This window comes from Dermochelys coriacea, chromosome 14 (assembly GCF_009764565.3).
Source record: "Dermochelys coriacea isolate rDerCor1 chromosome 14, rDerCor1.pri.v4, whole genome shotgun sequence".
Taxonomy (NCBI): Eukaryota; Metazoa; Chordata; order Testudines; family Dermochelyidae; genus Dermochelys; species Dermochelys coriacea.
The window spans coordinates 14,609,052-14,632,058 of record NC_050081.1 but is presented as its reverse complement, the minus strand read 5'-3'; the positions used below and the strand labels follow the sequence as shown (position 1 = coordinate 14,632,058).

The window sequence follows — 23,007 nt, the reverse complement described above, 5'->3', positions numbered from 1 at the left end:
ACAGGCACTCTCTACCCTCCGCTCCAGGCTAGAGGCGAACCTGCTTATATGAACTGGAGGATAAACCATAGAGACGGAATACACAGGCCTGGGAAAGGACTCTTCCTCTCTACCAGGCGGTATTCCGGGTAGGCGTAGTTATGCTAATTACACCATGCTCCTAGCACGTGGGGGCGGAGCTATGCTAATCGAAGGGGCTTTCCGCCACTTGATTGGCTAAGGCGGACGCAGCGCGGAGTCGCTTTGCTGCCCGGCCGTAGGGGTGGTGGCAGAGGCAGAGCGCCTTGTCTCTCGGGGGTGGGGCGTTCCGAGCGCGGTCCCGCAGCATGGGTTCGAGCTGCGGCCGCGTCTGCTGGAAGTGGGGGTCTCGCCTCCGCCGCCTCACGGGTAAGGGGGCCGTCCGCTCGCTGCGCCGGCGCCCGGGCTGGAGAGCGGGGGGCACAGAGCCTGGCCATAGGGGACCGGGGGCCATGGGAGCCTGGCTATGGGGGGACGGGACTGGGGGGGGGGGCATGGGAGCCTGGCCGGGGGGGGGAGAGGCCATGGGAGCCGGACCGGGGGGGCGGGGGGGAGAGGCCATGGGAGCCGGACCGGGGGGGGGAGAGGCCATGGGAGCCGGACGGGGGGGGGGGGAGAGGCCATGGGAGCCGGACCGGGGGGGCGGGGGGGAGAGGCCATGGGAGCCGGACCGGGGGGGCGGGGGGGAGAGGCCATGGGAGACTGACTGTAGGGGACTGGGGGCCATGGGAGCCTGGGAGCAGTGGCTCTCAATCTTTCCAAACTACAGTCCCCTTTCAGGAGTCTGATTTGTCTTGGTTACTCCAAATTTCACCTCACTTAAAAACAACTGGTTACAAAATCAGACATAAAAATACAAAAGTATCACCGCACTATTATTGCAAAATAGCTGACTCTCAATTTTGCCATATATTTATAAATAAATCAATTGGAATATAAATATTGTACTTACATTTCAGTGTATAGTCTATAGAGTAGTATAAACAAGTCAGTGTCTGTATGACATTTTAGTTGTACAGACTTTTCTAGTGCTTTTTTATGTAGCCTGGTGTAAAACTAGGCAATTATCTAGAGCAGTTGATGTACCCCTTGGAAGACCTCTGTGTACCCCAAGGGATACGCGAAGCTGTGGTTCAGAATCACTGCTATAGAGGGACTGGGGAGCCTGGTTATAGAGGGACCCTGGGGGAGATGGGAGCCTGGCTATAGAGGGACCGGGGAGCCTGGCAGAGCATCATTGTGGTAGGAGCTGAGCTATGAAGTCAATGACTTGAGAATTTAGGGGTGCAGGGGAATGGGGGCTATGTAGCTGAGGGAATGCAAGAAACAATGTGACAATGAGAGGGAAATGGGGAAAGAAGGGGCAAAAGGTCTACCTGACACTTTGATGTCCAGACCCATAAGAACATCAGCTGGTTGTGAAGCCCGGGAAGTAACTAAGGTGAAGCCTGTGTTCACAAAAGGAGCTTGAGCTGATTCCAAGGATGCCTGAGCTGTCACTCAGGGAAGTGATAGTCCAAGGGAAGGACAGCGTAGGCCTACCCTGAAATGGCCAAAACACAGATCCTGTCCCGCAAATAAAGTTGTGCCCTGGAAGCTGTTTGCTCTCGGAAAGAGTTAATAAAGCAGAGTCCCCCCCTTGAGGCCCCTTTGGGCCTGATTTTTTGGAAGAGCTGAACACCTGCAACAGCTATTGATTTCAGCTGGAGTTGTGGGTGCTTTGCACTTCCATAGTCAGGCCCCACGTGTCTCAAGTTGAGTAGCCACAGTCCCTCCTGGAAACGTGGTCCTCGGTGATGTAGGAGTGGTTAGCAAGACTGCTCATGACATTAAATTGTTTTAGCTGATTAAAAACAAAGCAACCAAAACCACTGCAGACTTGTGAGGTGGATTTGGACACAATGGGGGGAGAGTGAGCAATGTAAGGGCAGATAAAGTTCAACTGGATACATATACAGCAATGCATTTTGGTAAAACTACCTCAAACTTCTCATCTGCTGCTGGGCTCTGAACTTGCAAGACTTCTTCCAGAAGAAGATTTGGAAGTAAGGGGAGAGAGAGCTCAGTGCAGATATCTGTCCTGTGTTCAGTATCGGTCTAATTAAAAACAATAATACTAAAATGCTCCAGTGGTTTGTTGAAGGGAGGAGACGTATTAAAAAATGATATTGTCTGAAACAGTACATCCTGTGTGATCCAGTTTATTACCTCAGTTTATGAAAAAGAGAGCAGAGATGGCAAAGATCCAGAGAGGGGTAATGGAGAGAGGTTTTGAGGGACTTTTATGTAATGAAAAATAGAAATAATAGGAGTTAGAGTAGATTTAACTATGACTTTCAAAGCTACGATCAACTCTTCCTTTGATTCCTGTCCTGTAACTTGAGTGCAAAGGTTCACGTTCTTTAAAGAAACTCTGTCCAATAAAAAATAGTGTTGTAAATAAATTACCAATTTCCTGATGTTAGTAACATCTAGGGTGAGTAGAAGTAGAAGTACTCTGTAGTGATGCCTGTTTGGAAGACTCCGCCATATCAGTTAGTATTTTGAGAGTGAGAGCCCCCTTCCTTGTTAAATACATGTACATTTGGACATAGGACTGTGTGCCTTGGTGGGTTGTTTGTTAGTAGGATACAGAGACCCATTGGTGGTTTAAGCTCAGGTCAATAGTGATGAAATTGTTGCCATCTGACTACTGTTGAAAGGCCTTGGCAGAATGGGCTGGTTCAGTCCAGTACTCAATGAACAAATAGCCATGATGGTGGTTTTTGAGATATGGACGATAATGACTTGGGACTCTGGTCTGCAGTCTCAGCAGAGAAGCTGAAGTCTGAATGGACCATGGAAACTGAACTACTTTCTTTCTTCCTAGGTCAGGATGAATCAACTTGTCGGGGTGGAATGGGGAGGACACTTGTATTGCCATTGCATGTGCTGTAGCTGTTTTGTAGAGAGAGGATTTCTGCCTCCAAGGACATCTGGCTGTCGCCATTCACCAGGCGTAGATTCATGAAAAATTACCCACCCCTGCAAGCATATAGCCTCCTTTCAGAGGAGAAAATTCTGTTCCTATCTTGCACTTCTGTTGTGCCATTCCTCTGAAGTCATCAAAGTGCTTTAATTAATATTTTAATTAAGGAAGTCCCAATTTCCTTGTGAGGTAGGCAGGAATTTCTCTACTTGATTTACAGATGGGTGAACAGTGGCATCAAGAGGCAAAGTCCCAAAGTAAGCCAGTATCAGAGTCTGAAATGTAATCCAGGACTCCTGACTCCTACTCCTTTGTGCTAACTACCTTCCCCAGACACGCTCCATTTCTAAAAGAGTCCAGTTGACTCTACAGGTACAGTGGGAGTGGAGCTGGGGAACTGCTTCCTAAAATAGGTATAAATATCAAGGGCACTGAAGGAAAATATCAGGGTTTGGCAGGGAGTTGTAGTCCCTGGCATTTGACCCCAATGCATTTTTGCTTTGAATGTCTTTTTGTACTTCTCAGCTGACTGCCAAGGCCATGCTGGACTATGACTGAAATCATTATTGTCTCCAGCCCTTCTGGTGGCTGTTTATTTGGATCACATTAAAGTTTATTGATGACCTGTTCTGTAAACAGCCTGCTGTGTGGGGAATGCAAGGCGCTAGATTGCTGTGACAGTGAGATCTTTTGTTGGGCTTGTCACTCAGGAGGAAAATCTCAAGTGGTGGGCAGCAAGATCGTTTCCTCCTAGCCCCACCTGATAACAAAGTCAGTGGTGGAAGGGGAAGCCGTAGTATCCAGCCCACTGTGCAGAATGGAGCCCTGAAAGGGACTTAAAGATGAAATCATCACAAGGGGAGTCATCCTATGCCCCCTTCAGTAAAGATGCCCTTTGAAAGGGAAGGTCTGTTACCTAGCAGTCCCTGGGCACATCCCTGATGTTTTCCTGTTGGTGGCTTTCCTTTCCTTTCCATGGTATACGTGTTCCTAAGGGTAACTTCCATCCCTCCGTTTTAATTGGTTCTAAGTCCTGTGTTTGCTTAATGCAGAAGGACTAGCTCTTAGAAGCCTTTAGCACCCTTCCCAGTTCTGAGGTCCAGCCAGCGTGCATGGGAAATCCTAGCAGGATTAAGGCATTTGTGTCAAGGGTGGTATTTTCTCTGCTCGTTGACTCTGCTTTTGTTCTCTTTGCTCAGGTTTCAGCAGGCTGCTTTCTACAGCGGCTCTCACTCCTCAGATATGTGTTGTGGGGAGTGGACCTGCTGGGTTTTACACTGCCCAGCACCTCCTGAAGGTAACTGGCTTCCGTTCAACATAAGAGGAGATATTCAACATCTTGCTTGCTGGCATGTGGGCTGTAGACATCCCACAATACAGGGGACAATTCCCCTGGTGCCTGCACTGTGTTGGGCTGTCCCCATCAAGCCTATAAGGCTGTCACTATATATTGGGACAAAACTATGCATCTGTAATAAGATACACCACAAATATCTGTCTATTGGGCTTTTAAAATTTTTATTCCACAAAATGCTGGTAACATTCATCTATAAATAAAGGTAACCAGGGAGAATTGTTTTAGGTCCTTCTCCATATTGACTAAGCCAAACAAATGAACAAACAAATTTCACGTAACAGTAAATGTCAGAATCTTAATCGATCAGTTATTGGCCTGGTGATGAGAACAGATTACAAAACCTGCAGAGTGCTCCTAGTGATAAATCACATCCATAATTGCTTAATCAAGTGAGGTTACTTGCTTTTTGCTGTCTCTGAAGTACCCTTGAGCATACTGTGGTATAATACTCTGCATTTTAGCCATTAATGAACTTCAAGAACAAATTTCATGGCTACTTAATCTCCACAAATAGCATGAGAGAGACACTGTCTCAAAATACTAGCTGCTAACGAAGTACTTAAAGCAAAAAATCTGACTGTCTAAAATACATACCAGCTACAAACCTAAAATGTGTATAATCGACAGTAAGATTTTAGGATCTCGGCCGACATTGTTAACTGCTGTTGGGGGGCCAAAGGGGTGAAATCTGGGGCATCTTTTACCCAATGTACTTCTGCAGCAATTGCTTAAATACCCAGTGCCAAGGGTGACATGGATCTCTGCTGGCAATGTTTTGCAACATCTCATATTCCTTTCACTGACCTAGTGGGCATGTCCTAAGATAAAATAGTTATTGCACAAAAATCAAACCAGCCATAGTCTATTGGTGCAAGTTAATGAATCCTCAGGTTAGAAGGTAGATCCCCCTGTTAAGTTTCTTTAAATAATTCCTTTCCTCTTTTTATTGGCAAAATCCACAGTATCCCAACCTGACGATGTAGTTTAGCAGAACACAGGAGAGTTTTGCTTACAAGCCTGAAATATACTAGAAATGTGCAATATTTTGTATCTGGCGCCCACATACTCATTTTTTAAACGAGGATGGGAATAGACTGGCTGGCCTAATTTCCTTTATTCTGTGCCAGCACTCTGTGCACATTAATTTATTTTGTATTTAGGTGGTTGTCTTGAAAATGTGAGTGGTGTAATGGCAGCTATTCTTATGTAATCAAAGGGGTTTTTGTCACCATTGTATGCTCCTTGCTATCTGAATGCAACACCTTACAACCAAAATTACACAACACCGCAGCTGTATTTTAGTTTATGTTCTTGCCCAGCTGGATTTGCCAGATGTCCTGTGATATGTGCATTCAGAAGTAAAAGCAGACCCTTGATGAAGACTGTAGGGACACGGAGGATAGGCCATATCTTGCCTCCGTCCCTGCATGATGATCCCAGTGTTCAGGAAGTTTCGCTGGGCGACACTGAACTACAGACTCCCAGCACGACTCTCCTTCTTTTTTCTGAGATGCCAAAGCGCTCTCCTGAATTTTTTACTGTGCCTGCAGATTCAGAAAGATCAGTGTCTCTTGATGTGCAGCCAGTTTCCGCTGCAGGAGGTTGATGTTAGGCTCCTGTTGTTAGCCACTTAGGTTGTGTGCTTTTGTTCTCTCTTGGCTGCTTACATTGTAACTGTGAACTTGCTCCTCCTCTCTAGCACCACAGACTGGCCCAGGTGGATATTTATGAGAAGCTGCCCGTTCCGTTCGGCCTTGTTCGTTTTGGAGTGGCACCAGACCACCCTGAAGTCAAAGTTAGTACTGGCTTTCCCATCGCCTCACGGGGTCGAGGGGTGGTGGAAATGGAGAGTCTGCGTCGGTAGCTTTGTCCAAGAGTTGTGAACTGGATGCGGTGGTCCGCTTACACCATTGTGAGCTGAGATGAGTCATAGGTCCTCTCGAGAGATGTAAGAAGTGCCAATGTTGGGGTGCAATTCTTTTTTGTAGGGGATTCTCTCTCTGTAGTGGGGCCTGTTTTCTGTTGCCAGACCAGGTCTGGTCAGGCATTCCAAGGACAGAAGTGATGTTTGCTGAATGGACAAGGCTACTGGGAAGCAGAGACATTGGTGACTAAAGTGAGGGGGAAATGTTTGGAAATGGGGGAAGGTGCATGTAAGAATAAATTGCTGCACAATCTGATTTCAAGAAATAGCTTTCATATTAAAAGCTGGGAGTGTCCGGCAAGGATATCTGTGGCAGAAGGTCAGTCCTGGGATTGTTCAGTAGCATGGAACATAAGAACAGCTGGAACTTTGAGTTGTTCCTCTTGATGCTGGTGAGGACTGTTCAAGGGGCAAAATTCAAGTTAGCAAAACTTCTAGCCAAGTGTTTCTTCCAAGGGGCAAACTCGCTCTAGCAGTGAATGGATCTTTTTTTTTTTTGTTCCTATTTTTTTTTTTGCCGTTTGTTGCTTCCTTTTGACAGATCTGACTGATGTGGTGCCAAGCTGTGGGTAACTGTTTACTTTAAAATGAAATATTCAAGCCTTTGTCAGATAAGAGCTACGTGTCCTGGAACAGCCAGCATGAATTAGAGAGGGAGACACTGACCTCTCACTTCAAGGCCACGTGGGGGCGTTGTGGACCTATACATCCCCAGACCATGCCGCTGTGCATTATGGGATCATAGAAGAATCATAGAATATCAGGGTTGGAAGGGACCTCAGGAGATCATCTAGTCCAACCCCCTGCTCAAAGCAGGGCCAATCCCCAATTTTTGCCCCAAATGGCCCCCTCAAGGATTGAACTCACAACCCTGGGTTTAGCAAGCTAATGCTCAAACCACTGAGCTATCCCTCCCCCTAATTGTGCTGTGTGGCTGTTAAATTCACACCCTTTAAAAGTTCTTTTGACCCAACAGAACGTAATCAACACGTTTACGCAGACGGCGCATTCCGATCGCTGTTCCTATTATGGGAACGTCACTATCGGGAAGGATGTGACGGTGAAGGAGCTGCAGCGGGCTTATCACGCGGTGGTGCTGGTGGGTTAATGGTCTGTGTGTCTAGTGGGGAAAGGACTGGGGTGGCATCGCAATCAGATCCAGCACGCTTCACTTCTCCTACCGAGTTTTGGGGTATTGAGTCTGTTGGATTCCCCCACTGTTTAGCCCTTCCTGTCAAGTTTAGTTTTTAAGGGAGAGGGACTCTACCTCTCTTAGGTATTTATATGTTCTCCATCACTGTAGTGTCTTAGCTCCTCATGATTTATCTTTACAACACCCCAGTCTGGCAGGGCAGGGCCGGTGAGAAACCAAGGCACAGAGAGGCTAAGTGACTTGCCCAAGGTCACACAAGAGGTCTGAGGTAGAGCAGGGAACTGAATCCCCACCTTGCCAGTCACAGATTAGTGTCCTAACCAATGAACTGCCCTTTCTCCTGAGCATGAAGTGAACAGTGTCAGGTCTGAGTGGAGGGGGATGAAATTTGCTCTATTTCAGTGAGAGAAGAGGGTGTTTCAATCTCTGAGTAGCTGTGCCTGTGAATATTTCCTGTAGCCATTCAGCCTGACGTGCACATCCGATAGCGTGTTGCTGATATGCGGACAGTTCACCTCTGTGGCGGACTGTATCCCGTCCTGTCCCATAGAGTAATGGCTGAACTAGTAGGAGGGAAATGTCTGTTACTTGATTTCCACTGCAGAATGGCAAGAAACTCCCCTCCTGACTGGAACTATCGTTCAGAGTCCGGTGCCCTGGGGAGCGCATGTTTCTGTAGCATAGTCTGCCATAGTTCACCTTCCTGCCGAGACGCTGGAGAAAATAGCTGCTAGTCTAAAAAGTGACAGGTTTTATTGCTATTTGGGGAGCAAGAGGTGGGTCCCAGAGGAGGAGATGCACAGTTACCATTTCTCCAGGTTCATGTTGCTCTTGCCCTAAAAAAGCAGCTTGAAAGCACCACTCTCCCTCGTCACACCTCAGTGTCTGACATAATCCAGCATGGCTAGACTAGTGTGATGAGCAGGGCTTCCTGCAAGCTGAGAAGAGCTGATAATTCTATAAAACTCACTAGGGTCTTTGCTGTGCTGATCTACTACCCCAGGAGGTGCCTGGATATTACGGTGATTGGCAGCGGTACAGTATCCAAGAGATGCAACTGCTGAGCAATGGCTCCTCTGTATTGTGTTTGTGGAGCTGGAGATTTGCATGGCGTACAATATTTATACCTGTATGTAGTGGCGTGTATGACTATGGGAATGTTGTTTCTGTCTCTGCAGAGCTATGGTGCTGAGGATAACCGGATCCTTGGAATCCCAGGGGAGAACCTCTCGGGGGTTTACTCAGCAAGAGCATTTGTGGGCTGGTACAATGGACTGCCTGAGAACAGAGATGTAAGGGTTTGTTTTTTCCTCTCGAAGACTCTGCGCTCTCCATGCATCTGTATTCAGTCATCCAACTCTGGATTAGTGCCTGTCCGAAAGGCTTGCAATCAAAAAAGATTAGCAGACACAAAATTAAATCCTCCTCCGATGTTAAAAATGTGAACAATTTTCATGTCAGTGAGAGAGGATTAGCCAGCTCTGTAGATTGGCAGCGCTTCTTGGAGAGGACATAAGGAAGCCCAAAAGGGACACTTTTAGGGCTGGGGGGATTAAGCTGGCTTGTCAAAATAGTAGATGCTCAGAGCTTCCCTGTGAGAGAGATGGAATCCAGGAGACCTACAGGAGTGGGGGCTCAGGATGCACTGAAAGATTCAGGCTGGGGAAATAACTGAATGTGTTGCAAACTAGCCATTATGACACAGCCACACCAGGCAACTGCATCTGAGGGAGTGACTGTTCGGCCTACCTGGGCCCCTTTATCTGGGTTAGGATGGCAGCTAGAGTAAAACAGGAGGCAGAAGAAACTTCTGCCTTTCTAACAAGGAGGGGATGGAGAGAACCAGCCTTAAGTGTGGTGACGATGCCAGGATCGACCAGGTGTTGAATGTACTATTCAGTGGGATCTCTCTCTCCACACAGCTGAAGCCAGACCTAAGCAGCGAGACAGCCGTGGTCATGGGGCAGGGGAATGTGGCTTTGGATGTTGCCCGAGTTCTGCTTTCTCCACTTGATATACTCAAGGTGAGTTGAGGGAGGCGCTGTAAAATATAGAACACAAGGTGCAGAGTTTGCATGAAGGGCCAGAATTCAACTTCAAATTCATTAGGGTTTGATGTAAGAGGGAAACCCAGATAAAATAGCTGATTAAAACAACCACATGTAGACTCATCTGTGGGTTTTGTTTTCAAGCAGAGCCTTTCTCCCTCACAGCTTGCTTCCCCTCCGGCTCTTCCTTGCAAGGGAGTTGTAGTCCTAGGTTTGTGGTACCCAAGCGTTGCTATAGGAGTGATTGGGGGAGTCATGGACTCAACATTAGGATCTGGCTGATGGCACCAACGGTTGGGCTGGTGGAAAAAGCATATTTGGTGCTCCAAAAAAAGACAAGGAAAACACCATGCTCCAATCCATTCTACAATGCTTTAGAGCTTTTCCCCAGTGTGAAACGTTCTCCTTACATACCCAAGAGCTAGGGAATGCAAAAATCGGGCTGGGATTCTCCCAGAGCCAGCTGGCCTCTCCTGTAGCACTCGGGGCCCTTCCTGGTGTGGAGATCATCACTTTATTTTGTCTGTCACAACCTCAAACTCTCAGGTTTTTTAAAGGCAATGAATGAGGCTCTGCCCTTTCTCCTTGCAAGTGACAAAGAGGGAACTGCAGCCTGCCCCCCGCTGGAGCTGATGGGAGGTCAGAAGTTTAGCCTGGGTTTCTCTTTTGGAAAGGGTGTGCCTCTTCCTCGCGCATCTCTGCTTCCCAGGCTCTTAGTGGTAGCAACAGCCTCAGCAGCACCCAATGTGCCTGTTCTCCAGCCTCTTAGATCTTTTCCCTACCATGCTCCCAGTTTGATAGCTGGAAGCTTGTTGGCAGCAGCTGTTGCGTACAGTTGCTGCCCCAGATGTTAGCATCAAGGGCCTCCCAGAGCTTTCTGTCCCTCCGGAACTGAAAAGAGGCTGATTGAAACTCAACTACTACCTCCAACATTCATGACTAAATTTAAAAAAGCTTGGGACTTTGCCAATTTTTAGAGGCCTTACATAGCTACACTGATTGGGAAGTGAGAGCTGTGCTTCAAAAGATGTGGTCTTTGGGACCAGAGGTGGTACTCGGCCCCTGCATCAGGGGGACATGGCACTTGTCTATGAATTGCAATGTTCCCAAAGCCGACTTTGTGCCTTGGTCAGATTTGGTCCTTTTTTGTGCTTAATGTAGGTTCTTCCCTGCTTTTATCTCTGTGGAGCTAATCCCGCTACAAGCGAGTGAGTCTGGAAGTTTGTTGCACCTCGGGCATCATCAGTAAAACTGTCCCACGAGGTCTGTTTGCAGAATCTTTATCTGAAGGGGAAGGAAGAGGCAGAAAAGAGCCCTGCTGGGCTTTTTACATCGTCTAGCTTGTGATGCTGATGGTTAGGAAAAAAACATATTTTGACTTCTGAACTGAGCAAATCAGATCCAGAACCCTTTGAGGTACCGTCCAGCTGGAATCTCTAATTGTTCTGCCCTCCTGAGCAGAACTGCCCGTCTCAATTCTTTTCTGTTGTAAGGAGACTTTGCTAAGCATTTTATTCTACAACCCTAAGCCACGTTTTCAGTGATGCTGGTATAGATCCTATCACAGTCTAAGTCAGGGGTGGGCAAACTGGCCCATGGGCCACATCCAGCCTGAGGGACTGTCCTGCCTGGCCCTTGAGCTTCTGGCCAGGGAGGCTGGCCCCTCCCTTGCTGTCCCCCCTCCCTCGCAGCCTCGGCTTGCTGTGCCGCCAGTGCTCTGGGCAGCAGGGCTGCGGCATGGCTGGCTCCGGCCGGTCGACGTGGCTGCCCGTCCTGCCGCTCTGAGCGGCATGGTAAGGGGGCAGAGAGTGGGGGGGTTGGATAAGGGGCAGGGGGGTCCCGGGGGGCAGTCAGGGGACAGGGAGCAGGGCGTGATTGGATAGGTGTGGGAGTCCCGCGGGGCCTGTCAGGGGACGGGGGTGTGGATAGGGGTCAGGGCAGTCAGGGGACAGGGAGCAGGGGGGGTTGGATAGGTTAGGGGTTCTGAGGGGGGCAGTCAGAGGGCGGGAAGTGGGAGGGAGCAGAAAGGGGGCAGGGGCCTGGCTGTTTGGGGAGGCACAGGCTTTCCTACCCGACCCTCCAAACAGTTTCAGAATGCCGATGTGGCCCTCAGGACAAAAAGTTTGCCCACCCCGGTCTAAGTCAATAGGGGAGTTCCTTCCATTGTAGGGAAGGGTAAAGGGGCAAGTCACCAAATGCCCATGTGTGAATCCCTACAGCAGAGGAGGTTAGAAAGGTGAGGATCCTTGCCCTGTTGGCCCCAAGCTTTAAATGGCTGACTGGTTTGAGGTTGTGTATGTTTTGTTTAGTTTTTTTTTAGCATCCTCTTAAAAGCCTTTTAAAGAAGGGAGATTTCCCTTTGAGGCTGCTCAGTAAGGTGTTACCCTGTTAACTGTGTAAGGATTGCAGACAGTATTTTCAGTGAGTGCCGTGTTAAGGCATTAGCTGTGAAAACCACCCCTGGAAAGGGAGGTGGCTTTACCTGCGCAAGCAGATGCCCTATTGTTTTCAACTTCCTGCGCTGTGCCTTCCTATCTCTCCCACCACCCTCGTTCATTGTCACATCTTTGTCTTTCAGAAGACTGATATCACTGAAGGCTCCTTGGCAGCCATAGCCTGCAGTAAGGTCAAGCGTGTGTGGCTTGTTGGGAGGAGGGGGCCCCTCCAGGTAGCTTTCACCATAAAGGTAAAACACATTTGTTTGAGCTTAAGGGTACTGTAATGTAAAAGGATTTGCTGTGACTGTAAATCTAACCCGAAGCCCCCTTCTGTGGGTCTAGTTAATTCAACATGAGGTGTTGAATCCACTAATTGTGGCTTCAAGGGCCTACAAGAAGGTATGTGAATGCCGGCATCCTGGTTACTGTGCCCACGTGCTGAACTCTGCCTCCTATCTGTAAATCAGGAGTTGCTAGCCTGTGCCACCTGTATGGTGGAAATGGCTTCTCTTTTGGATCTGTGCTGTTTTTATGGCTTCTCTGCCTCCTCCACACATGGCACAGTGAGGCATCACGTCTTCCTGTCTGACGTTCCCAGGAGTTGCGGGAGATGATAAACCTGCCCGGTACCAGACCTCTCCTGAACCCCGCTGACTTTACAGGCCTTGGCGATGTTATTAAAGGTGAGGAAAGTCTGCCCAGCACAATGCAGGTTGGATCGTGAGATTTCCATGGTGGGGTGAATACCCATGGGTTCTAGCTGGGGCAGCTCTTGGAGATGAAGGATGAGGCCAGGGGGCCTTACCCTACTTTCCAATCCTGTTGCTAAACTAAACAAAACCAGTGGACAACTTCACCCTCTCCTCATCGCCCTGGCATCTTGGAAACTAGTCTCTGATTCCTGCCTTACTCTGTGTTGGCACCTGAGTGGATGCAGTTGTTATGGTCTATTGGGCTGTAATTAGAGAGCTAATTTCTTCTTCCCCTTTGCCCTCACTCGCTTGCTAGACCATAAGGCTTTGGAAAATGCTGATTGACTAGCACATGAGTTCCACCTGGCTAAGCCACAGTGACCAGAAGGTCAACAGGCTGAAACAGTAGCAGGGTAGCCCTGGTGGAGAGTATTTGAGGATGGCTAGCAGCAAGAGACCTGCAACACCACCTGTGTCTAGAGGAAATGGACACCCAGCTCTTACCTGCAGCACGTTCCAGTGTAGTTCATCTGCTCAGGCTTGTAACAGCATTAAATGGACTGATGGGAAGATGGATCATGAAGGGCAGGGTCAATGTGTGACTTTCAGTGAAGGAGAATCCAGGTCTGAAAGCACATGTTCCAAGCTAAACTGGAAGGAGAGTTGGGTTCTAAGGTGCCCCTGGACTTTCTTCTCAAACTGTTGAATTCAGAGATTGCGGCTTTTGACAAAGCTGTTCCAAAGTCCCAACTGTGCTGCTGTGCCTGGCACAGCAGCAATCTGCCTTATTCATGGTTTAGAGGCTTGCAGATGCTGCCTGGATGTAATTCTTTAACATTAACTGTACATTGGTCCAGACTCTCCTCCTTGTGTGGTCCCCCTTTAGAGACTGACGGACCTCTGTTCAGGGTTCCTTATGCTCCTGCCTTGCTCTTTTAAATTTTAGATGTTCCCAGACCCAGGAAGCGTCTGACCGAGCTGATGGTCAAATCAGCCCTGGAGAAACCTGGTGAGAAAGATGCCAGTCGTTGGGCATCAGCAACCAAAGAGTGGGGCTTGAAATTCCGGTGCAGCCCACTGGAGGTACTGCCCACTGCTGATGGGAAGCAAGCAAGAGGCATCCGAATGGCCGTCACCAGGCTGGAAGTATGGACTTAAAGTTCTCTCTTTCTAAAGGATTTGCCCTCCCCATGCTTGGTTCTGTGTTGCTGGGAGATGAGTAGAAGTCTGTTGCATCCACTTGGATCTGGAGATCTCTGGGGAGCCCTTCTGCATTAATCTAAAGACAGCTTGATGCTCCTGGTCTAATTAGAACCAGCAGAACTGCCTGCTGTCTGAGCAACTGGAATGACAGATTCTTGGGAAGTCAGCTCTAGGTCTCCTCCAGGAGCTGTTTCTGATACAAAGGAAACTTTCTGTCCCTTGCTATTGATAGTTGCAATGGGAGAACACTCCAATAACCCAGCCTACTAATATCCAGTAACGGGATTGCTAGTGAATCCAGGAGGTAGAAGGGAGATGTTGCTGTTTCTCTTGGGTGAAAAGACTCTCAACTGCATTTGCATTACAGGCTCTTTAACTTTTTTTTTTTTTTTTTTCTCTCCTTCCCTCTCCCTCCCTGGGTTATGTAGGGTTCAGGCGAATCTGCTAGAGCTGTCCCCACTGGAGAAGTGGAGGAGCTTGAATGTGGGTTGATCCTCAGCAGCATTGGCTACCGGAGCCTCCCACTTGATTCTTCAATACCATTTGACCCCAAACTGGGGATCATCCCCAACAGCCTGGGCAGGGTTCAAGGGGCACCAGGTTAGTATTAACACTCAGGGTTGAGGTTTCCTTGTGTGTAGTGTTTGGGTAACAGAGCTTATAAGTGTGGGTGGGGTGGAGGGGAACATGCCTATAGGAAGTTTGAAGGGTCAGTGGCTATGAGGTTTGTGTGGATAGGAGTGAATGGGAGGGTATGGGCTTGTGTAAAGAACCAGTCTGGAAACTGGGAAACCTGAGTTCCATCCCTGTCTAGCTCACAGGTTTCCTGTGTGACCCCTTCTTGGGCAGTTCAGTTATCTATGCCTCAGTTTCCCCATTCATAAAAGTGGTGTAATGCCTGCTTTAAAGGAGTGTGGTGAGGCATAATTCACCAGCATCTGGAAAGCACTTTAACATCCTCTGACAGAAATTGCTATTGGAGTGTCAAGTATTGTAGGAGCTGGGCCATTTTGTGTCCTTACAAAAAAATCCAACGGTTACAGTTTTAAAGACCTGTCTTGCATCTTGTAACGTTAAGAGCTCAGACACACACATGACCCAAAAGCATGCTGTAATTGTTATTAGTTTATTAAGGAGAGATGGCAGCCTGCAATGGTTGCTTAGGGGTAACATTCTTGAGTCACTAGAAACTCCTGTAGCAGTTCTACAGTGGGGAGGACAGCACGGTTGGGAGGATGCCTCCTCTCTGCTGGGAGGAGGGTAGATACTACCCTAATATAACCCACTGAGCAGATGCTACAATGGGCTTGGTAGTGACCTGAGTGTGACATATCCTGGTGTCAGCCGTTGTTAACATTGGCCAGCTACATCTGAGAGGATGTGGGTGTTAAACTACAGTGGATAATGAAATGTAGTTCTATATCTAACTCTTGGAATCCCTTCAGGCTGAAGAGACAGCTGTGTTTGGGGAGTTTGCTGGACCCTATCCCTACGTGTGTGCTGGGGATTGCGTCAGAGCATGTCAGACTTTGAGTAACATGTTGTTACAGGTCTGTACTGCAGTGGCTGGGTGAAGAGGGGACCAACAGGGGTGATTATCACCACCATGAATGATAGCTTTGACACAGCCCAGTCCATGCTAGAAGATCTCCAGTCGGGGGTGCTGAAGCTTTCAAACTCCAAGGAAGGCTTCAAGTCCGTGAGGAGCATCCTGCATAGTCGAGGTCTGTGAACGTGCATACACGAGTCCTTGTGTGTGAGCATCTGTAGCAATGAACATAGATGTGTGAGCCAGCCAACCTCCTTCCAGCAAACTCATGCAAAAGTTCTAGGCTGAGATAGTGGCTTAATGAACTGTCTCCTGAAATCTGGAGCATGGGCTCTAATTTGACTAAGGAAAAGGGTTTGATCTTGTCTCAGTCTGTAGTGGACATTTCTCTTCCCCTCATCTCCTTGGGGGGGTGGTGAGAGAGAGGGAGAGAACAAATGCCACACACGCTGGTCTAACTGTCAGTCTCTGCACGGGACACGTGCAGTAATAAGATCACAGTACTGAGAGTCAGGATTTAATTGTATGGGCAAGGCTGAGTGGACAAAGCTTGCACCGTGCGCTCTCTATTCCTGGTGCTTTCGTTTGTATGGACACTACCCATGTTTAAATTCCACCCACTCCTCTTAGCATTCATTTTTGTAAAGTCTGAATTAGACTTCACTTGCTGATTAGACATCTGAAGCATTTCTCAAGTCTCTTTATCCCCTTCGCTTTTTGCCAGGAACAGTCTTTTTTAAATTTAAAAAATAGTGTGAAAATTATATGATGCATTTTAATTACAATTTACAACCCTCACTGAAGCAAGAATAAGATGGACTGCCTAATGGTGCAGAATATGGAGAGACCAAGTTGGGTGCTTGCAGCACACCTAAGGAGTGCTATTTTGAGCACTTCTGCTTATTGTTAACATAATGTGGAACCTTGTATACGAAGCTTATAAGTGGTTACAGTGAATATATTGCAGAGAAAGGTGACAGTCCTGGGTCTGAGATTCTGTTATCCACTGGTCTGTTCAAGGACAGCATGAGCTCCCCACCAATGCTGCACCTTCCATAATGCTTCAGTCCTAAACCGGAAGAACCACCTCCAAGAATGCGAGAGGAGTTCTTTCCATGAGCTGCTAAACCCTTGGTTTCCCTGCTGAGGTGACCAGCAAGGGTGCCGGTTGTGCTGGTAGATTCCTTGGTGTGAATACAAATCCTTGGTGTGAATACAAATCCTCTATGGTCTGAGACCACCAAACTCATTGCATAGATGATACCCAATAGTCCTCAAATATAGCTCCTGCTTTCTATGAATCTAATCCATATTTAAGTCAGTGATTTAGAGAAATTTCTACCCTGTTGTTCATCCCAGGAGATGGCCTGTTTTCAGTCTTTCCTATGACAGATTTCTCCTTGAGCCCTGTTGCACGTATGCTCATAGGAATGATCACATCATTTCAGGCCAGTCATCTTAATTCAGTACTGTGTATCTTGTAGCAAATACCAGATTGTGCAAGTAACCCCCTAGTAGGCTATTCCATAACTGTCTATCTGGAGAGAAATTTTCTTCCTAACACTCTGATTTATTGTTGACTTATGCCCTGAAGCATGAAGGCTTCTGTCCTTTATTTTTTGTATCTTGTCTAATGTAACTGTAAACTGTTTTTAGTCTTCATACAACTGTTTAATCTCTGTTTGAATCATACTTGACTCTTAGCCTCTATCTTGTGTCAGTGATTTTCACAGAGTATTTATGGAAGCAGTGTGTGTAAAAACAATGCGTCTCCAACCTGCTTTTTATTACTTAAAAAAAACAACCCCATAGGTGGGGGACTGCAATTCTCCTAATTTAAATGTAATTTTTAAGGTTTAAAAGTCATTGCAGGGCCACGCACAGGTGCTAGGCAAGGGCCATTTAAAATCAGCACAGTCCTTGGGTAAAGTATCATTGTCAGCTATATAAACAGCGCGGCTGTTGATGTTGAATGGCTTTCATAGCAATCCTTCCAGGCACATTTGGGGACAGATTAAAACATCCCAGAGGGTCATTTACTGTTGCTGTATTTAAAGGCTTTCGGTTCAAGTGTGCTTCCCTCCGACAGTTCAAGACGTTTTAAGTGAACCAAGGCAGTTTCCCTTGTGCGAATGCTGCGCTGAATATTGTTATGGCTTGCAAGCGTCTGACTAGTCAGATTTGACTGGATCTCTGGAGCCTGTCTTAAAACTGCCTTTGTGCTGCTGAGTTTTGAAGGTGCCTGTGTTTGCAAGGTTCTGGCTCTTCTGTTTGCTTACATGTTTTGTTCTTGTTCATTTGGGATAGATGGACCTGTGCTTTCTCTTTTAACACCAGGGGTCCATCCAGTTACCTTCTCAGACTGGGAGAAGATAGATGCTGCTGAAGTGGCAAGAGGCAAGCTGGCTGGCAAACCTCGGGAGAAGCTAGTGGATCCTCAGGAGATGCTGCAGTTGATCAGTCACTGAAGATGCCTATTCACAGCCCTCTGGGTGCGAGAAAGTGACAGATCCACCATGTATCCCCTGCATCTCCTCAGCAAGTCCCATTCGCTGCTGGCCGTGCCTGCCATGGAGGATTGGCACAGTCAGAACTGATTGCTGTTCTTGGATGCATGAGAGAAGGTGGGTGGCTCCAGGGGCCTGTGGAGGTGTCCAGTAGTGAGCTGGAACTGACTTTGGATTCTCAAAGTGGACATGATTTTACACAAGGCCATGTGCTATTGACTGACTCCAGGTCTTTACAGCCTGCAATCTTGACTCCAGCTACCTTTCCTGCCTGTGTCAGCCCTATAGGGGGTCGCTGCAGTCATCTGGGAGCTCGCTGTAGTTGGAGTCACTTGGGCATTAACCGCTTAGTTGGACCGGGTGCCGCTTAGAGTGAGAGGCCCTGGCTCGCTGCTCTTCTCTGCTAGTTCCAAAGAAATTTTACTGCATCTTTAAAGCCAGTGAGAGAAAATGAGTGACAGTCACCTTTCCATTCACACCAAAACCTTGAAACCAAATGGCTTTATTTTCTTGTAACCTGTGTCAGAGTCTGAGCAAGTTATTTTCTCTTTTTAAATCACCTATAACTAAGCCCTTTCAGGAAGAGGAAGGTGAAGTTGAAGCTACATTTTAAGAGTCCAGCCTCTTAATCTCTGTCTGCATTAATGTTAGGGCTGGCTGGCCAGCCTAGGACTGCAGCTAGCCGAAGAGCTGTGCAAATGCAGGGTACTGCTTCTCATCCGCTGTCTGTCTGCCAACTTTACTAGGCAGTCTGTGTCAATAAATCCTGGAGAGTCCTCACCTGCTCAGTAGCACTTAATGATGGAAACCTAGACCAGGCTTGGGTTATTTTATTTTTTTAGCCTGTGGGGTGGGGGTGGGGATCGGGATGGGGATGGGGGGGGCAATTAGTAAATATATAATTGACTTGTCCCAGAATATCCAGAATCATCTATGCATTAATATTTCAGAGGAGCAGCCTACCCTGATTGCGACTAGCAGCAACCTCTTGGCCTTTCTGCTTTTTTATGTAGTCTGTATGTTTTAAAGATTATTAAACACTCCTGTTTTCCTCTTTGACCAAATCTATCATGTTTTAAATGATTCCAGGTTTTACTGCTAGACAGAGAGCCCCTAGAGACTAATATCCTCTGTTTCGCTACAGAAGTGGTATAGCGTGGACAGTGTCGGTGCAGACTTCTCTCTGCTCTGCTAATGCACTTTCTCCTTGACCTGTAGGGGCTACCTGAATGGCTGAGACTCCATTTATGTCACATGTAAACTGTTCAGATCTCTTTTTTTTTTAAGACATCGGCAGAGCCCCCTTGTAAATGTGTCTCCTGTAGACCAGGCCTACGGGTGTTAGGGGAGTTAAATCGCTGTCCTCATGCAACCCTTGGTGTGTCTGCTAAAATTTATCGTTTGTGGTGCTGTTTTGTTGCAATGTGGACACCTGTCTGCTGGGAGGTTCCAGATTGTATTTCCATGCTCAGCGTTTGTCCAATTTTAGACAAGACAGATCTGGGCCTCATCTCTTTTTAAATCTCATTTGCAAACTCATTAAGAAACTCAGAAAATGTGATGACTGCTGGAGACATGTATACAAATTAGCAATAAAGCTTTTTGAACAGCTGTTTGTGTGTGACGCGACTCCTGTTATGTCGTAAGGATGATGCATTTCTAATGTTAAACTCTGATCTGGAGATTACATGGATTCTGGATTTGGAAAGGTGATTAAGCTTTTTTTTGGCAAGGCTGTTGACTAGAAGGTAATGAAATTGCTCTCTGTTCTGCTTTGGTGCTGGGCATATGGGAACATAACAATAGAGGAAAAAATGGAAATGCATTGTGAGTGATGTATTTGCCTGCGACATGATGTGATGGGCCAGACCTTGTTTGTAGTGGGTGGTAAATGCTTTGTTCATGTCTATAGAGTTCACCTTGGATGTTAATCCCAAAGCACTGTGCTAGCTGCATACATGGTACGGGGAGCACACACTTGCCTGTAGGATGGGTTGCAATAGTCAGTTCTGTACCAGCAGGGCTCCATACCAGGTTTTAGGAAGGGACAAATAACTGAGGGGGATTTTAGGTAGGTAGAATGCTATTACTTAGATAGGAATTTGGCCCAGGCCTGAGGCTAATGCCCTCCAGGAAGTGTCATAGGACCATTAAGGATGCACAAGAGGTCAAGATCTAGGTTTTAATATCTCAGGCAGATGAAGGACTTTTATTGAAGATGATGTCAATTCCTCTCATATTTGCAGTTCCTTTGAACTGCCCATTCCACAGCTGGCTGCATGTCATCTGTCCCTGACCCAGTTAATTCATTTCAGGATGGACAGCTGGCTTCCTTTCCCCTTGTCTTCACTCTGCTCTTTCTCTCAGTCTTCAGGGATCAGGGCAATTAAATGTCTCCAGTAAAGTTCATTTCCCAATTACAGTGTGTCCATTAGGTGGCGCTGTGAAGCCAGTACTGTAACTCCTAAGTAGTACAGCAAGTGCAGTAGAGAACTGCTAGGGCTGAGTGACCACCTACATTTGATGAAGTGGTGATGCCTGGCCTGAAAGAGCAAGTGGCTCATTAGCCTTCTATGTCTCTACTTTGTCTGCTGTGAGACTCAGCTCTCCTGCTGAATTAGATGGCCAGCCTAGGAGAGAAGATTACAAGATTTTCCTGTGTGCGGGGCGGCTGCCTCCCTGTCTGAAATGATGCCCTGTTGCTTCTGGTTTCATCTCCTGCTTTCTTCGCGCGTTCAGCTGTTCAGAGTGCAGCACTGCACTTCAAAGGGAACTCACCTGCCATGAGGTACAGTGGCCTGGTTTCTTATTCCTCCCCTTTTCACCTCCCACACAACAGTAGCCATCTCAGACTCGGTTAATCCCCACATTTTAAAAATCCCTTTAAGATGCCATTAAAGTAGGGAGTATTAATCAATTTTAAAATACCGTTATTAGACCATTGGGATCATAAAGCTTTGAAAGCCTGGACATTTGAGGCTAAGGATCCACAACCAACCTTAGCTCTCCCCAGTTATCTTGTCCATTCTCCACTTACAACTAAGTACCTGAGTCAATCACATGCGAAGGGGAAGAATGATTCAGTGATTAGGGCGCTGGTCTAGGAGGCGGGAGACCCGCGTTCATATCGCTGCTGTGCCACAGACTTCTTGTGTGATCTTGGGCAAGTCATTTGGTGTCTCTGCCTCAGTTCCGCATCTGTACAATGGGGATAACAGGACTGTCCTGCCTTACATGGGTGTTGAGGATAAATACATTAAGATTGTGAAGCATTTTGAGATTGGATGAAAAGCGCTAAATGAGATTATTTTTATTATTAGCTATTCAAGTGTTAGTAATACTGGAGGGTGGATTGAGGCAGATGGGGCTCTGCGTTCATAGTGGAATGGTGGCTGCAAGGTAATTTTTCTGCAATGTGTGTATGGAAGGATAGGAGACAAGCTAGAGGTGTTTCTCACCTGCTGTGGATGGAGGAATGAAGACTCGCCCACCTCCTCCCTGTGCTCTAAACAGGGTGGAGCTCTGTAGCAGTGTTCCCTTTGTGAGTTGGTGCTATGTGGAATTGTTTTTACTGACTCTGGGCAGAATTAACCTTGCAGATGCTTGCTGCTCCAAGTAGCAAATGCCATGGAGGAGGCTTGAGCTACACCTCAGGGAAGGGACTACATGACAAAAACTTTAGAAAACCTGTCCTATGAGGAAAGGTTAAAAATTGGGCATGTTTAGTCTTGAGAAAAGACGACTGGGTGGGAGGGAGACCTGATAAGTCTTTAAATACATTAAGGGCTGCTCTGAAGAGGACTGGGATCAATTGTTCTCCATGTCCACTGAGGGTGGGACAAGAAGTAATGGATTTAATCTGCAGCAAGGGAGGGCTAAACTCTGGAATAGGCATCAAGGGAGGTTGTGGAATCAATCCCCATCACTGGAGGTTAAGAACAGGTTGGACAAACACTGTCAGGGATGGTCTAGGTTCACTTGGTCCTGCAAGCAGCACAGGGGGCTGGACTAGGTGATCTCTCCAGGTTCCTTCCAGACCTACAGTTCTGTTCTATGATTCAGTTACCTCTCACCCTTGCTGCAATGCAGTTCTGAAATGTGCATGACATGAGCAATAAGAAATCCTGCTGCTCTGTTTCTGAGCTGTAGCTCACGAAAGCTTATGCTCTAATAAATTTGTTAGTCTCTAAGGTGCCACAAGTACTCCTTTTCTGTTTGAAATGTTTGTCCAGCAGGTGGCGATGGTGAACATTGCTGGAGAGTTACCCCCGCTTCTTCCTCTCTCGAAAGTGGCATTGAGGATAGCAAGAGAAGCTACCGATGCACAAAAATTCAGTTTCTTTTGTCGGTTACATGTAATGGATAAGAAGCCAGGAAATGCAAAGCTGAGCATGACGCACCTGCCTTTCCCCTCCTGCTTCTGAAGGGGGAGAGAACTGAAGAGCTTGAAGTAAAGACAGTACTGGCCTTTAAGTTAAATTTCGCTGATGATTTGTGTCAGTTTAGCCTCAGTGAAACAGTATAAAACAGCTGAGGCCAATAAAATTAGATTAGAATGTGGTGAGGAATGTCCTTTATTTTAAGAGCCCATCTAGACTACATGGCCCTGGTCCGTACACCCAGTTACAGCACATCCATTGTTATGTAACTGAACCATGGCCCTGCTCTGGAAACTGACTAACACTCTGGGCATGTCTGAGTGTTCAATCAGGTTACATGGCCCAGTTACAACAGTGAAAAGTCCCTTCCCTGCAAGATGCTGTACATTTTAAAGATGGTGCATCCTGGTCCCCTGACTCAGTTGTGTTTTGGGATGTAGTCAAGATAATGCCACTTTTCTAGTAGAGGAGAAAAACAACTGGTTAGAGCAGGTCAGGATAGCTGGCTGCTATTCCTCAGTGCTCCTGGGCAAGTCATATAATCTCTCTGTGCCTCAGTTTCCTCATCTGTGAAATGGGGAAGCAGCTACCTTTCCTCTGCTATTTCACAGCATCTAGATGGGGGCTGCATTCTCGAGCTGTTCTTGCTTTCAGCCTCAGGAGGGATGTGCGGCTCTGATATCGTCCCTCGGAAGACACGCTGTCACCATGCCTAGTGCCCAGGAAGTGACTCCACTTCCCATTGAGGCTGGTCTTTCCTTTGTCATGGGG

At 47.2% G+C, this 23,007-nt stretch overlaps 1 protein-coding gene across 4 annotated transcripts; it reads left to right on the top strand.

Moving 5' to 3' along the window:
* Nucleotides 1–218: 218 nt before the first annotated feature.
* FDXR (ferredoxin reductase) lies at nucleotides 219–19,469 on the top strand. Of its 4 annotated transcripts, XM_043496451.1 has the most exons (14): nucleotides 279–387; nucleotides 3,207–3,358; nucleotides 4,186–4,283; nucleotides 6,043–6,138; nucleotides 6,809–7,006; nucleotides 7,190–7,366; nucleotides 8,599–8,712; nucleotides 9,343–9,444; nucleotides 12,047–12,154; nucleotides 12,505–12,589; nucleotides 13,545–13,744; nucleotides 14,230–14,401; nucleotides 15,352–15,525; nucleotides 17,688–19,469. In XM_043496451.1, exons 5-14 carry the CDS (start codon nucleotides 6,986–6,988, stop codon nucleotides 17,816–17,818), a joined length of 1,284 nt encoding a protein of 427 aa, XP_043352386.1. In that variant the 5' UTR covers nucleotides 279–387; nucleotides 3,207–3,358; nucleotides 4,186–4,283; nucleotides 6,043–6,138; nucleotides 6,809–6,985; the 3' UTR covers nucleotides 17,819–19,469. The 4 variants fall into 4 exon arrangements, with proteins under 4 accessions (XP_038227980.1, XP_038227981.1, XP_038227982.1 ...); XM_038372052.2 differs by lacking the exons at nucleotides 3,207–3,358; nucleotides 6,809–7,006 and having other exon boundaries at nucleotides 219–387; nucleotides 7,244–7,366; XM_038372053.2 differs by lacking the exons at nucleotides 3,207–3,358; nucleotides 6,809–7,006 and having other exon boundaries at nucleotides 240–387; nucleotides 7,244–7,366; nucleotides 12,050–12,154.
* The last annotated feature ends 3,538 nt before the right edge of the window (nucleotides 19,470–23,007 follow it).

Coding starts and splice junctions, on each gene's coding strand:
- FDXR (XM_038372052.2), top strand. CDS start 327: ATGGGTTCGAGCTGCGGCCGCGTCTGCTGGAAGTGGGGGTCTCGCCTC. Junction 4,284..6,042: donor CTGCCCAGCACCTCCTGAAG/GTAACTGGCTTC, acceptor CCTCCTCTCTAG/CACCACAGACTGGCCCAGGT. Junction 12,155..12,504: donor AGGTAGCTTTCACCATAAAG/GTAAAACACATT, acceptor TGACGTTCCCAG/GAGTTGCGGGAGATGATAAA.